Source organism: Crocodylus siamensis, chromosome 4, assembly GCF_052110815.1.
Source record: "Crocodylus siamensis isolate JL-2025a chromosome 4, ASM5211081v1, whole genome shotgun sequence".
NCBI lineage: Eukaryota > Metazoa > Chordata > Crocodylia > Crocodylidae > Crocodylus > Crocodylus siamensis.
Window position 1 is genome coordinate 232099717 of NC_143398.1, and position 16499 is coordinate 232116215.

The 16499-nt window shown below is 41.0% G+C and overlaps 1 protein-coding gene across 5 annotated transcripts in view; it reads left to right on the forward strand.

The window, feature by feature from the left end:
• The window catches only part of NCKAP5 (NCK associated protein 5), a 702047-nt gene that overhangs the window by 493762 nt on the left and 191786 nt on the right, over positions 1-16499 (forward strand). For all 5 annotated transcript variants that reach the window (XM_090045889.1, XM_090045887.1, XM_090045883.1 and 2 more), the window contains one exon: positions 13226-13372. In XM_090045889.1, coding sequence (XP_089902015.1) covers positions 13226-13372 — 147 coding nt within the window. The remainder of the gene's footprint in view (positions 1-13225; positions 13373-16499) is intronic.

A 16499-nucleotide genomic window follows, 5' to 3' on the forward strand; every position in this document is an offset into this window, starting at 1 on the left:
GTGCACATTTAAAACACCTAAGTCCATTTATACAAGTGGTCTCAAGGTCAAGGGGAGTACGGTGGCTCTAAATCTCTGGTCCAGAAATCTGGATCAGAGGATCTAGCACACAGAGGCTGCCTACCCAAAGCTTCCCATTATTAGAATGAGGTTTGTGCCCCCAAAAGTTTAAGACGAATAAAATCCAGTTATAGTAGTCAGTCAGATGACTTTCCAACACCTGGTTTCTGTCCTCCAGCCTCCTTCTTTTCCAATTCTGCTCATCTGAAAAGCAGACTCTGCTCCTGAAAAACTTTTAAACACACAGGTTGGCATGTTTGATGGATAAAGCATGAGACTGGAAATTTGATTATATGAATTCTGTTCCAAGGTCAAGTATGGATTTTCTGTAAGGTCAAGTATTTTTTAACCTCTTTAATCATAAATTTTCCCTTTGTAACATCAAGGAAATCTTACTGCCCTGCCTGCTTCATTGGTGTTTGGAAAGCACTTTGAAACTGTTAGATGGAAGGTGCTATAGAAGTGCAAAGGATTATTTTTATAGCTATTTATTTAAGAAGTTTTAACAGAGTTAGAATACTGCTCTCCCTAAATATAGTTTTGTTTGGGTAAAGAGAATGCAATGATTTATTCATATTTTTTCTATTTGGCAGGATATTACCATGGTACAGGGTACACTTCCTCACATATTAGTTTATTTTCTTTTTCTGGAAATAGTTTGCTGCTGCTTACATTATCAGTTTATTGACCCAGACAAGGGAGCTTGCTGGATGTTGTTTAAAGGATTCAGTGTGAACCTGGACCTCTGTCATGAAATTAATTCACATATTTCTTAACCCTGAACTCTGAAACTGTTATTTATCACCGGAGTTTTGATATGAAGTTTTCTATCATGTTTCTTAAATCGTTAATTAGTCTTAGATTTCCACCTTTTCCTAGCTTTTGCTTCACTGATTAAAACTAGCAATCAAAAATAAAGGAAGGACAAAAGAATCAAAAAGGATGCCCAGGCTTTTGAAGGTAATTATCAAGGCTTCACATTCTATTTTTAGATTTGGGTATGAATTATCAGCTCACCTTTATCATTGTGACGGGCTGGGTTATATGGACACTGAATTTCTAAACTAAAGAGTACTCAGATCTTGGTTAGATTCATTGCAGCGGTGTGAAGTTCATTGTGAGATCCAGCCTTTGGTGCAGGGCCACCTCTAACTAAAAGTAACAATATTTCTAAATTAAGAAAACAAAGCAATTTTTTACCCGTTGTAAAAGTGACACACTTAAATGCAGGAATGGTAAAAACAATTGTATCCTGTTGTCAGTGATAGGCAAACGCTTACTTCTGCAGCTAGATTTGATCACAGTCCCATAGTAGTAGCCATCTACTCCAGGGGTGTATCTATTCCAGTTACAGGGGTTTTGGTTGTAGGTGTGTTGGTCTAAGGACATAGGCAGGCAAGGTTTGTGTGACATAATTTATTAGACCAACTGAGTAGTTGGAACAAAGTTCTTTGCAAGCTTTTAGGCACAAGCACCCATCTTCTGGCATTGGGAGACTCTTGGTGATCTCAAAACAACAGCAGAGTCTCCCAATGCCTGAAGAAGGGTGTTTGTACCTGAAAGCTTGCAAAGAACTTTGTTCCAACTACTCAGTTGGTCTAATAAAAGATATCACATCTACACAAAGAACCTTGCTTGTCTAAGCCAGTTAGGCATCCTTTAGCTCTTACATCTCTAGCCAAGTGAAAGGGGAATGTCAGCCTTTAGATCTCTGTAGTTTAGCAGAGCTTTGAAACCTTGCCTCTATCACAGTGGATTCCAGTGACAAAAGAGTTTCCACATGCAGAAGAGAAATCCTCTGTTTACATACGTTGTTGTCATGATGGGATTGCACAACCAGTCAAATATTCCTGAGCACCTGCCAGAGTTAATCGTAGTTTAAACAGTACTACATATGCTTTATGTCCAAATTCTGTATGAGTTTTATTATACCGTACTATGCTGACATTACCTCCCATGAGAACTAATCAGCTAATACGTTGCTGTCATTCCAAAATACCAGCTAATATCCTTCTCTAGATATGTGCTTTGTAGCTTCCTTGTGGTGTTCCCTGAAAACAGAAGGACAGGAATAACAGATTAACAAGCATAGGTCTATGAAGCTCACGTAAGGCTCTTTAGTGCATCTGTGTCTCTGGAAATCTGAAAATGAGACTCATGGCATGGAAAAGCTCATTAGTTTATTAAAATAAACAATTTGACCTTCATCTGGGTGGTGAGAAAACAAATGTTAAAACAGTTGAGTCAAATTCTGCTTATTCTCTTAGAGTAAATCTTGGGTTACTGTGTTGTCTTCAGTTATTTCAAATTTCCCCTATGCAAATGATTGTAGAATTTGCCTCGTCATATTTCAGTCAACTGTAGATATTTTAAGATAGACATTTTTCCACAGAAAAGATAAATCCATGTTTTGTTTTTTATCATGAATGTAGGGTTTGTTGCAAGAAAAGAAAAAATTCTTTCTTTGCAGTACTGTAAAGACTACTGTCAAACCAGTTTATAGTATGATACATATATATTTGAGAATGCTATGCAAATTTTGCCTATTTATACTTACACACACCATCAATGGGAGCTGCAAGTGACCACCCAGACAGATCCTATTCCATCAATTCGGCACCAAAGTATGATCCTGTTCCATCCTACTCGGTTCCCTGAAAAAAATATTAACATGCTTACTTTTGTAACACAGTGTCATCTAAGCATTAAGACTAAGTCACAAAAAGCTGAGAGCACAAGGACAATTCATCCACCTTTTGCATTAACTGTTTTACAGAGAATAAGCAGGGTAAAATAGGATCATACTTAAGTGCCTATGTCTACTTAGGTATCTACTAGGTCAAAAAAGAGATGGCCTTTGGTATCATTTTATCAAATTTTATCACCATAAAATTGATTTGGCATCTTCTGTTTTATCTGTTCATTAAAGCACAGATAATAAGTCCAGCCATATACTGTTACACTGCCCTGCTATAAGGCCTTTGAAGGGTCACCTCCAAAACTGAAAAGTTGCTCAGTTCCCATGCCCAGAAAGTCCTTGATTTTCTCTGCTGGCAACAAAGGAGCCCAGTAAAATGGTCGTGTTTGCAGTAGATTCATATTACCATATGGACCAGGTGGGATATATATATGTCAGGTCTGTGTGAACAGGGAAGCATTCAGAGAAAACAGTGATTCGCTTCGGAGATTCGGATCACTGTTCTGAATCTATTCGGCTGAATTGGCCTCGGAAGATTCGGCGCTGATTCGGAGTGATTCAGTTTTGGAAGATTCGGCTGTAGACTGTAATTGGGAATCACTGAAGTATCAAACCTGTGATACCCCTAGGGCTGTGATACCCCTAGGGCTCCCTGACTGTGCCAATCCTGCCCAACGGGCACCCTCTTCCTCTCCTGCCATGTCTTGGTGTAACTATTATAAATAGGGAGGCTGCCCTCAAGTTTGTTTGGACACATCCTGATGGACCCCACTGAACCCTGTGGGTTCTCGGACCCCTTTTGGGTCACTCTCCAAAACAGATATCTTAGGAAACCCTCAGCCTTATGGGCTAGATGCTTGACTCCAAACCACCCCTTTACCACACCCCAAGCCTCACAGATGGCATTTGCACAGTGTTCCTCTGAGGCCTTAGTTTCATTTGGCCTCTGGTCATCGCTGGGCTCTCTGCAGCCCTGCGTCTCTCTCTCTGCACCCCTTGGCGCTGGGGTCTGTATACCCCAGATACTGCACCCACACTGGTGCTGAGGTCTCTACACTGTAGTGGGCCCCTCAGTGAGGCCTCCTCCTTCCCCAGTGGCCTCAACCCGATCCTCCGGCTTACAAACAAAAATCAAAATATGAGCCCCTGGGCTATAACAATGCAAGCAGCTCAGGGTATGCTCTGTCCCTTTAAATGAATCACCCTTCCACCAGCACAACATGCCTTGTAGGCCAGGGTGTGGTGAACTCCTGAAGTCCCTTGATCTTACCAGATGCAGGAGATGGGCCATCAAGCCTCTTCACATAGCTTCTTCTAGGAGAGCTCCTTCCCCCTTGGCTGCTGGCAAAGAACCCCCTTTCTGTCCCAGCCCCAGGGTTTATATATGCCCCAGGCCCTGCCTCTTCCAGTCAGCTGACCGCCTGCAGGTGCGAGCTAATTCCCTCATTCTTGCTGCCCTGGTAACTTGCAGATGTGGGGTTCCTGAGTGACTACTAGGGCTATTTCCCTAGGCGGTTTCAGCCCTTAAAGGAGCAGGCACCTTAGTGCCCTGCGACACCTAGGAGACTGATGAAGTGAAGTTCATAGACCTGTCTGTGAAAAGAGGTTTGTAAGTGCAAACAAGCATCGAACCCTGCTAACCTCATTACCAGAAGCCAACTTTCTACAGCCCAAAATACAAAACCTGCCAACGATCTCCAGTAGCCCCACAAACTACACACCAGAATCTCTCAAAGACAAGAATACCCAACTACCTGTGGGGGCACATTTCTCACAAGAAAACACTGTCTCCAGTCTCTCAGGCCTGATCCTGAGAGGAAACAAATTACAAACCACTTTTCACAGCCAGGCCTATAAAGTTCACTTCATCAGCCTCCTATGTGTTGTGTTTAATAATATCTGACTTTTTCTTCTATGATGTATGTGTGTGAGTGTGTATAATGTATGTGCTTCTCTGCACATTGATTAACAAGCCAGGGAAAACACAGCTTTCTTTTTAAAAAGTGTGTGTGTGGGTGGGGGAACAAGAACAAACATAAGTTGAAAGAAATGGATTGTTTAGGGGTAAGTAGAGGGGTTCTATTTAGTAAGCTATATCCAATCCTTTCCAAGAACAGAAACTAGCAGGAGACTGACTAGGTAGGAAGCCAAGGCAGTCCAGTACCTTTCAGACACTGTTCCTCAGGTACAAACAGCTCACAAAAGGCACACAAAGCCTGCAAACAGAGGCTTATATGCTGTTTCTACATCCCTTCTCCAGACCACTATGACTGGAAGGGGACTCAGGGAATGATCACTGTCACTGGCCAGAGATGTCAGTCTTTCCCCTCCTGCTCTCCCTCCCTCTTCTCATAGATTTCATAGACATTAGGGCTGGAAGGGACCTCGGGAGATCATCGAGTCCAGCCCCCTGCCCAAAGGGCAGGAAGTCAGCTGGGGTCATAGGATCCCAGCAAGATAAGCATCCAATTTACTCTTGAAGGTGTTCAATGTAGGTGCTTGAACCACCTCCGCTGGCAGACTGTTCCAGACCTTGGGGGCTCGGACAGTAAAGAAATTCTTCCTTATGTCCAGCCTGGAACGGTCTTGCAGGAGTTTGTGACCGTTCGACCTCGTCATCCCTCGGGGTGCTCTGGTGAACAGACGTTTCTGGTTCTCAGTTTCTGGTCCCCTGAAAGACTGCCTTCTGAATCTCCGAATCTTTTCCAAATCTTTTCCAAATCAATTTGGAGGCTCCAAATCAATTCAGAGGGTTTTTTTCTTTTCCCAATTTGATTCAGATTCAGTGATTCAGCCTCCAAACTGGGCTAAATCTTCTCTGAATTGAATCACAGACCGAAGCTTTGCACATCCCTAATATATATATGTGTCCCTGCAGTCCAACAGCAATACATTTTGTGAGGATCACCAGACAGCTATTCTACTTGGTTACTACAGACTACATTTGAACAGATAATCTATAGACAAAAGACTCTGTATCTCATTATCCATCCATTAAGCCATTTGCTTCATTTAAGACGTTTAATTAAGGTTAATCTTAATTTTCTTTTCAATATTTCATTCCACTCTACAGGTTTCCTTTATTCCACATGTCTCTTAGATTCAAAGTTTTTCAGAAGGAATAAATGTTACTGATAGATGGAACAGGCAATAAAAGCATCATTAGAAAATTTATTAATGTAACTGCAGAACTGTTCAATAGGGCTGATAGCCTGCAATATTTAGGAGTGTTTTGAGTGAAGAATAATGTGTAGTAGATTTTGATTGATATGCCAGTGGTCGTAGGTTCATATTAGAGACATAAAGAAAACACTTTGTTCTCTTATCCATCACACACATTTAATCTTGGGGATTTTACTGCTCACTCTTTTCACTTTGTAAGTCAAATCCAGAGATGAAAAAGAGAATTTTATATGTTTTGCCTGACAGCAGTAATGTTAAACTGTGAACAATTTGTGATGTTTCTGTAAAATCTTCTGATTTATGTGAATCCTTTTCTTTTCCTTCAAATTTGGTCAGCTTGTACTGAACCAAAGCTGCTAGCTATACAAGAAAATATTATTATTGCATTTCTTGATGTGCTGTCTAAAACAAAGGTATAGTTTTCTCTACCCTACCAGCACTGGAAAAGAAAACAAGTGACTAAATAGATTTCAAGCAAAGAAAAACTAGGTTCATGTGTGGATATCAAGGCAAATAGACAGTGCATACAGAGTTGGAATGCATAGTCATTATGCATTCCAAATTGATTGCTTAGTTACTTTTTCTTCAGACATGGGTCACAGAGCTTAATAGGTAGGAGATATCCCCATTAGCAAGTAAAGAGAATTTTAAAAAATCCACTTAGAGAGCAAAAAAGTTGATGTCACTGTGACCTCATCATTTCTTACTTTACAAAGGACCTCACTGGAGACGCATCTTTAATTCACTGCATCCTCCCTCTCATGTAGCTTAGACTTATTATACCTAATGACTTTATGCACTTCAGGTCCCATGGAGTGGAATAGGTTACGAAATGTACAAGAGGTCTCTAGTAAAATTCACGGGGCACTTTTACGAGTGAGTGAGTCACAGAATATAGTATCAAGTTATGATGAACTAATCTCTGCTATGATTAAAGATAAAAAGACCCTGTGAAAAATACAGATGCCTCTGAGAAAGTCTTCAGGCTTCCTTTTGTCCGCTTGCCAATTCAAGTTGTTTGAGCTTGTTGTGCATAGTGCAGGCTGTTTCTCTCCTCCCACCAGGAATAAGGCCTTGTGCACATTTTTTATCCACGTAATACTTGTTCACATTGTGAGCGCTTGTTCACAGTGAGGAATAGTGCTGCACCTAGCAGGTCTATGGGGGAAATAAAATTGAATGTACACTATGGAGGAACAGAGAAAGACAACACAATAGCATTGCAAGAAATGATTTTCAGAATTTATTATGGCATCAGTGGTCCTGTATATTGTTTGAAAACTGGAGAGAGAGTATGGAGTTAGTGTGCATTAATTTAGCAGAGTAGAGAAGGCTCAAAGAGAATTAAACTTATGGAAGTTTTGGAAGCATTTCATATGGAAGAAATCAAAATTTACTAAGGTAGGGGATGGCAAACTTTTTCCACCATGGGCCACTGATTATGACTCAGCAGTAATGAGTCCCCAGGGATTCCCAGGGCCCAAATTTCTGCATCCCTCTGGTGAGTAGCAGATGCTGAAGAGGGAATACATTAAAACAGGTAGGTAGTAGGACCATGGAGAAACCTCCTTTGCTGGTCTGGCTGGAGTGTTGCCTATTCCCTGAGCTGCCATTGGCCAGATCCAGTCTTTTCAAATTCAGCCCGTGGGCTGTAGGTTTCAGACCCCTATACTAAGGAGTTTGTAGTTTAATTGCATTGGGGATGATAAGCAGAAGTGGCTTGGGCTGCTATTACCTCGATATCCATGTCATACAGGCATTTTCTGGTGTGTGTACATGTAATCATAGGAAATCAAAGGACCTTTTCTGCCTTTTATTTATGTTGGAAGTTATACATAGTCATGTACTAAGTTAGATGTGTATTTAAAGTAGTATTTTTGCATTCTGTTTTATAAAGTTACAACTATGGATATCCCCTTAGTAAAGAATTACATTAGTGATCGGTCCCTATATTTAATATCATCTGGTGGCTTAAAAATAAAAGGGACTGTATCCAAAAAAGTAGAATTAAAAACATCACTCATTTCTGACACCTGAAGCTGAAACGAAGAGATTGTTTGTAGTTGTTGAATACGGTACTCTGTTTTAAAATGAAACTGATTTGAGGCTCCACAAATTTGCATACCAAGCCTATAAAAATAATGGAAACGTGCTTTGATTCTTGTGAGTGAAGATATAAATTTTCCAACAATTCTGTGTTATTTGCCAGAAAAGTAATCACTTGTAACACACTAATGGCCTCCTGAGACATTCCTTAATTTTTATCTGGTAAGGGAAAGCAAGATTTCTGTCTTGTAATCTGAATTTCCCCCCTTACAACCACCCAATATTTGGTAATACTGCAGCTAGTATAGATAGGTCTAAGGTTTTTTATCGTGTAAATAGGTTTTCATGATAGAGAGTGGTTAAAATGTCTCAAACTATCTATACTAGCACTTACACCACTGTTGCCACTGACACAGCTATAAAACAGGTACTTTTTAGTGCTCTCACTACCAAGATGTGTCCTATGATCAGCAACCACTAATAAAGAAATCAGCAGCTCCAGCAACATAAACAATTTGAGACCTGTTTCCTCCTCATTTGCTTTGAACGTCCCTTTGTTACAAGACACTCTGAAAGTATGTTGCACATGACCAACAACCTTTTTACCTTGATATGTACTCCAGTGCCAATGGCTTTTCATGTTTCATGAGTCTTAATGTTTGCCACAGGCAAGTGCCCAATTCATCAATGCCTGACAGCTGATCAATGACGCTAATGGCTTCTGTTCTCTTAACAGATACAAGGATTCCAATCTGTGAAAATAGCTCCTAGGTTGCAAATTAGATTGTAAGATCCCAAATTGGATCATCAGCTCCATAGGATAGGGATCATTTCATGACATACATTTGTGCAGTCACAGTGGAGTCCCTGTTCTGACTGGACCCCATAACAGAATAACAGGAAAAAAATCCTACCTACCAATTGCTGCTGTTGTTCTTCTCTCTCTGTTATTTTATAGGAGTAGCAGAGTACTGCAAGAAATGTGTCCCTTGTGACTGTTTCAGGGATTCTTGAAGCTGTTCTTAACTGCACTCACTCCTATTTTCCAGTGATTCATTCTTTTTGTTTAATGATTTGAAACGTCTTTTTTATCCAGTGAAATATTTTAATAGCAATAGTTGATTTTTCTTGCAAATATTTTTCATAAATGTGTGTTATTCTTAGACATGGGCAGATTTCTTTTTCGATGTCACAGCAATAGGGGAGTATAGGCAAGTAACGTGGCATCACCATTAACACATACCTTAGTAAAGTGCATTTCTCAAATGGATAACAATGCAAATTTTGGTTAAAAAAAGTTGTTGAGACACGCATTAATATTTGCCTGTCCAAGAGGACCAGATACTATGGTAAGAAAGCTGCTAGATCTGTCTCCTTTATCCAATTTCCATTCTCTTTGCCCTTCATGGACTCATGAATAGGAATGGAGCACCCAACTTACCACGTGCTTCTGAAAATTCTCAAGTGGTTCCTTTTAAGTAGGTAGTTCTTGTTTTGTTTATAACTGTTGTTGAAAATGCCTTTTTGTTAATAAGACACTTCTCACCATTGAGATGAAAGGAAAAGAGTGTGTTTTTATTGTATTCTAAAAAAGCCGATTTGTCATTTTGAGTTTCATCAAGAGTTCAGCCTACCTCCATTTGTAATTTTCATTCAATTTTTTTGTGGAGAGAGGGGAAAGGGGCAGGCAGGGATACTGAGCTGCTCCCTCATAATTCATTGTACTGAAAATCAGTTTTCCGACAAGTTTCAGTCGGGTCGCTGCATTCTGAAGTTTCCTAGCTCAGTGTCGTCAGTAAATGGCTATCTTCACATTGATTCCAGTACTCTTACCATTTCAAGATTGCTGGGCCTGCCTGCAGCTGTTACTTACTATTGGCCATAATGTATTAGAACAAAGGGTTCATCATTGCATGCTACTTACATCTTTTTAAAAAATACATATGTAGTGATAAAGGCCAGACTGTAGGCCATTTTAAATCACAGCTTTGTTGGATTAAGTGGAACAACGAAGTTACAGTTAACTAGAGAATATGAACCAAGACACTTCTCCAGTGAATCCAGTGACAAAATTCCCATTGACCACTGAGGGCAAGACTACTTCTGAACACGGGTACTCCATCCTTATATGTAGGTGATGATAAAGTGAGTTATTTTGTTTCCCCCGCTGGACAATCACTGAGCTATTGTGGGTCCTATTATGCTGGATCCAGGTGTTTTAAACTTCACGCCATCCATGCTCCATTGTTCCTCTCACTGTCTTTTGATAGGCCTACATTTCTGACTCTAACTCCATTAAGGACATGGGGCCTTGAAATCCGGTGCTGTAGGCCTTCAGTGTAGCACTGATCCCATAACACATTGGTTGCTAAAAAACACTTCCATCCCTAAATCTCCAGCTAGGTTTTTAGTTCATCCCAACTCATGGCACTGATGGCATAGAACGCAGACTTTTCAAAAGGTTAAGAAAAATGGATCACTCTTTATTTGAGAAATCCCAAGACACTTATAGCTCTACACAACATACTAAGCACGTGTATAAGCCATTTTCCTAACTTAGCTCACTATTCTGGCATATTCTTTGAAATTTAGTCAGGGTCCTCCAGGCTGTCCAGGACCCTTGTCTTGAAGCTTGTTGCTTCTCCTCTGAATCATGGGGCATGACATAGCATGACCTTCAATAATAATATCTTATCCAAAGGTCACAACATTTGCAATGAGCTAAAAATAAGACATTTCTGAGGCCACTGATGGATACTAGATTAAAGGTGTAATGGGATCTGATCCATGATTCCAACAGTTGCATTTCCTACCATGCTGTACATGTATGGCAGGATGCACAATTGTGGGATCAAGCATCAGATCCCATTGCACCACTGAGTAGCAAGCTTGGCTCCCTGCACTCTCTTCCCCCAGGAATTGCAGCCAGTTAATCACAGGAGAACCAGTTAATCACATCTTAAATGTACCACCTGTCAGAGACCTTAGTTGCAAACACTGTATTATATAGTTATGTAGGGAGCAATTGCTGACTTTGGAAACTTGGTTCCAGATCCTTGAAAACTTGTAGGTTCCAAATCTTTGAAATTGGTTGGAGTAAACAATCGTATAGTCCAGAAATGCATAAAAAACTCAGATTTTGTGAAGTGGTGGGGGTTTTTCCATTTTCCACCAGAGCTGAGTCAGCTCCTTCTAAATACGTCTTTGTGTATATAAGGAAAATGCCCTGTTTTTGCAAATACCGTTCAATAAATGTGCTGTCCTAAATGACATTTAAGCACATATATTTATGTATGTGAGTGCTATGAAGAAGTGCCTTAATAAAAAAGTGGCCTTAATATATAATTGTCTCAGTTTTTTGTAAGGTCACCCACCCCTTTGTATCTGTATCCCTTCTTCCCACTTCCTCTTTCTACAATTATTTGTTTTCAATTTTTGTGTAACAAACAATTAGAGTTTAAGCTCGGTAGGTACTTTGCCTATTTAATTGCCTGTGCTGAGTATTGTATGACTAATGAGAGAGAGAGAGAGTATAAATACCTATGTGGGTATTTTTCTTAGTTTCTATTTTTTTTGCACCTCCTCCTCTGCTCGTCTCACACAATATTTTATTTTGTCTATCTTCTTTTCCTCTCAGCTCAATTTCCCCGGGGACTGTTTGCTTCTAAATATAGAATGTTAGCCCAGAATTACCCAGATTAGTAGGGTTCATCATTCAAATCCAGGATTTTGTGGGTCTTTTGCAAAACCCAACAACCAAAGTCCACTAATTAAAATCAATAAACCAAATTTCTGACAGATCCACATCAGTGAAACAGAGGTATCTTTCTGTTTACTGCTTAAGCTCTGACTCTACAGTTTCTTCTACAGATGCATAAATTCTATGTGTGTCAGTATTCTCAGTAGTTTCAATGGAGCTGTTCAGGTGTATAAAATTATGCATGAGGAGAATTGTTTTGAGGCTTGGATTTTAAATTTGATTAGATGATAGCCCATGTTTCTTTCTACTTCTTTTCATCATGGGATACACTGTTTATTCACAACAATTAATTAGGGCCCATTGTTCTGTTGCCTGCATGTCTGCAGAGGGGCATAAGGAGAGGTTCCCCCCGTCCATACTCCTGCACGACTTACCCCCTGATGCATGAATTTGCAGCAAGCACGTGCCCTCCTAGGCCACTGCCAGACATTAATATAATCATGTGGTGGGATCTGAGGCATTTTGTCCTGGTTCCCAAAAATAGCATGTCCTGCCATGCCAGACATTCAAGTTCTGGCATGGCAGGACCTACAATTGTGAGTATCTGATATAAAATTCCTCAGATCCCATTGTGTGTCTGCCACTGCTCAGTGAAGGTGGCCCAGGGACCAGCTTCCAGCTGCATGCACTCATTTTGACCATGTCAGCCTGTGGGGGAGCCTAACATTTGGGTGGGTAGGTGCTTCCCAAACCTAGGCTCCCTCTGTGCATAGACATTTAAATGTCATGTGTGCATCCCATCCACACCTGTGTCCTTTGAACAGGGTGCCCAAGATGAGGGAGCTGCTCCCCAGTCTCAGGTTCCCTGTGAACTAGTATGTTGAAAAGTCCTGCTTTCAGCCCAACCCAACCGCACACAGGCTTTTCAAAGCTCCAGGCAAGGAGCCAAATCGAATCAGCGACCGAAGCGTCACATAACCCTACCAATCCCCCTGCACTAGGCAGGAAAAGACAACTAGTGTTAAGTGACCCCATCGAGGTGACTGTCCTTTTGAAGATTTCCAGGGTAGGTGACTGCACTACCACTGGTGGGAGTTTATTCCACAGACTGGACACCCTGACCATAAAGGGGTTTTTCATTGTTGACGTTCCCTAGATAAATTGCCTTTGTAGCCTAGTGAAAGTATACTCAGTGGAAGCTGGCAAGTCAAGTTCATGTCCCAACAATTTTTAAGGAAAGTACAGTTGTTTCGTTAATGAAATGTATAATATAGATTCCATATCTTCAAAAGGCCAATAGGGGCATCTTGCACAGTATTGCATAAGTCAGTGAAAATGGAGGTAGGCATGAAGACTCACCTGTGAAGATTTCTCCGCAGAACTAAGTTTGTGATGTATTTAGCAGAATCTTTATGACTCGGTTATTCAGAATTGTAATCATATCAGTACTGGCTCTCATTAGACTGATGACATTTACTCTTGTCTGGTTTATTTGATCTCTTCTTGGGAATATTGAAAAAAAATGTTAATCATTTCAGGAGAAGCTGTCTGAGGACAAAAACCACAAAGAAACTATGGAAGATGTTCACACGCCAGCAGATGAGGGTTCAAGAAGTGAAAGCAGCAGTGCTGAAGAGGAAAAAGAAAAGACAAAATTGCTGTTACAACGATTGAAAGCTCTGGAGGTAAGAAATAAAACAACTTTACACATAAAAGGTCCCCAGCTCTTTTATTGGTACTGAATCACAGTGTGGTATAAATCTTGTCTTTCACAGTTCACCTAGACTCATGTTACATAGTATTTTTTTATCATGATTCATTTACCAAGGATGAGCAAAAAGCTCAATTTTGAAACCACTGAAAGGATCCTTCTCTAATGTCAAGGATCATATATCCTTAAAAAGAACTTCATAAATAATTTTAATTCAGTTCCATCAAACCCACTGAGACTATATAATAAGAAAACTAGTGTCTTTCTATCTTTGTTTCAAGTGTTAATTGTGTAAATCTTGTATAGCATGCACAGTTTAATAACTGTCATAAAACCAGCATTGTTTCCCTGTAGTGTTTATTGCTGAATTTGCAATAGCTAGACTAGTTGCCTGAAGAGGCACTTTTTCTATAGGTAGTAGTCACTGTCATAATGTGGAAAATGTCGCATTCCTTAGAAGACCACAAAGAGAACTGTTCACAGAGGTTACTTTGTGTATTTTTTTGTGGCATTGTTGAGAGTTTATAGGTAGAAAGTACGAGATATGATGACAGCTTCCCCCACTTCTACAATGCATGGCAATGGCAGTGAGTAAAGTGTTTCTGTGTTGTTAGGAGAAATGTGCAGTCAACATTGAAATCTTGCAAATGCAAACCATGATGCGAGCTTAATTTTATGGAAGAGTAGTCGCATAGATTTCAACATGTGCATGGTTGCAGGATCAGAACACATGTCCGAAATAATGTCAAATTCTAAAGTTTTTATTCCATTCTTACATCATTTTCTTCCATACTGTGCTTATCAGTCTGGAATACAAGGCCGCTTGTACACATGATGGAGGTTTAGTCCCCTAAAGTGAAATGGTGGGTTTTTAATTGTGACGATTAAAAACCTACTGTTTCAATTTAGGGGTTTCCATCACCGTTATGGTGAGGGGCCCTATACTTTTTTTTTTTGGGTGGAGCCTGCCCACCTCTCCTGTGGCTGTGGGAAGAGGTGCTGGCATGCCCTGAGCTGCAGGGAGCCCTGGACCTTTCCTCCATGGCAGCAGCACCCCCCAGGGCCACCTGGGCAGGTGGCTTACAGGTGGGTGCTGCCCAGTTCATAGGCAGCACTCAGCCCAATCCATCTGTTCCCTGAGCCCAAGCTGGGGCAGCACCCGCCTGCTACTAGCCCTCCCATGCTGCCCCAGGTGGCGTCACCACCACAGATGGAAAGGCCAGGGCTCTCTGCAGCTCAGGGACCACTTGGCCCACTGGCAGCTCACCCTCTGGCCACGGGAGACGTGGGCAGGCTCCGTGGGATAAAAAAAAGGATTTTGGCCCTCACTGCTTCTGCCTTCAACCCACCTTTCCTGCAGGGGGGGAGGAGGGGGAGGTGAGCTGTCAAGGATTGCAATGTTACAAATAGCAAACTAAACTATTTTGGATGTGGTTTAGTTTGTAATGTAATAAACTCGTTTAAATCATTAAAACTCCCTGCACATGTACAGAATGATGCAGTTAAACCGCAAAAATGGCCAATTTTGATCATGTGTACAAGCAGCCCAAGTGGTTTCTAATGATCTTAGCAACCATTTTGCTTGAGTAGAGGCAGTAAACTATGAATAAAGACTTCATCACATGGGCTACAGATTTTTGGTTAAGCAAAAAAGGAGGTTTTCCTTCTGTTTCTTACTCTACTTTCTGCCTTCATTTTCATTCCAGTCAAATTAAAAATCAAGCCAAATATTGGTGTCAAGGAAGTGTTTGTTTTTAAAAATAATAGAACATGAACAGTTGCTGTGGGTTCAGTTCTAAATGCAAAGGACTCTGATACTTAGTATTACAAAGGACATTTATAGTTGTAGTTTCACATTACTGTATACTTGAATTAAAGATGAGGGTTTTTTTTTCCCCTTCTGTCCTCCTTCAGCCTCTACCCCTTCCTGCAGCTTCTGTCTCCATGCCTGCTGCCTCCCAGGCTCTGCCCCATCCTCCCCCACCAGTTACGGTCAGGTGCAGCTCTGGCTCCATGTCCTCCCAGACATGCTCTGCCCAGACATGATCTCTGTGCCCAGGAGGAAATGGAACCAGAGCCTCACCTGACAAGAGGTGGGAGGGGAAGGGACCAGAGACTGCAGTGGGGGTGAGAGGGGCATCAGGCAGGGGGCAGAGGTTGTAGGGTGCAGAGGCTGCAGCGGGGTGGGAGAGGGTGAAGTCTGAAGGGGTAGGTGGGGGAGAGAGGCTGTGGGGAGCAGGTAGGGGGTAGGGGCTGCACGGGGACAAGCAGCATGGGGTGTAGGTACAACTGGGGCAGGCTGCAGGGGGGACAAGTGAGAGGGGGACACGTTGTGGAGCCACCTGCCCCCCTGCTGCTGTTTTCCCCACTGCAGTGGGGGGCGGGGCAGGGAGGGTAACTAATTTAAGACTACCCTCCAATAATTAGATTCTATATATGAAAAATTATAACATATATAGATTCTAATTATTTAGGGGTTATCTTAAATTCAGAGTCATCTTGGATTCAGATGAATACAGTAATTCTCAGCAGCCCCCATAGAATAGTTATTTACTGTTAAGTAGACATTTTACCTGGATCCACAAAATTTGAACAAGTCTTTTTTTCACTTCACTCCTGTTTTTATCAATTCATGTTGAATGACTTAAGTCTCCTTGCAGATTTCTGTTTCTAAATATGCATGATTTATGCTCCCTTGGCCTCGATCGCAATCAGTTTGCATGATTGTTTCAATTCTTTCTGTCCTTTCAACTGATAAGAAGTTGTTCAATAAAGTCATAACCCTTTTATTAATTATGGCAAACTGCCTAGAAGAAAAAACATAACACTGTAGATGGACAGGATCTGGTTCTGGAAGGTCAGCTCCCTTCATTGATGTCAGCTTTGTGCAGTAGCTTGTAAAAAAAAACACATATTAGCGAATGCCAATACTTCAAGAATTAATCTACATAAATAGTCTAAGGAGCTATCAAAGAAGAAAAATGAACTGCAGAGCCAACATTAATTGCACCCAAAGATAATTAAAACAAAGTGTTGTTAATTGTGTACTGGTTTAATGTTATATATCCTGGCCCTTGTTTTTTTTCTTAGGGATTATAAAT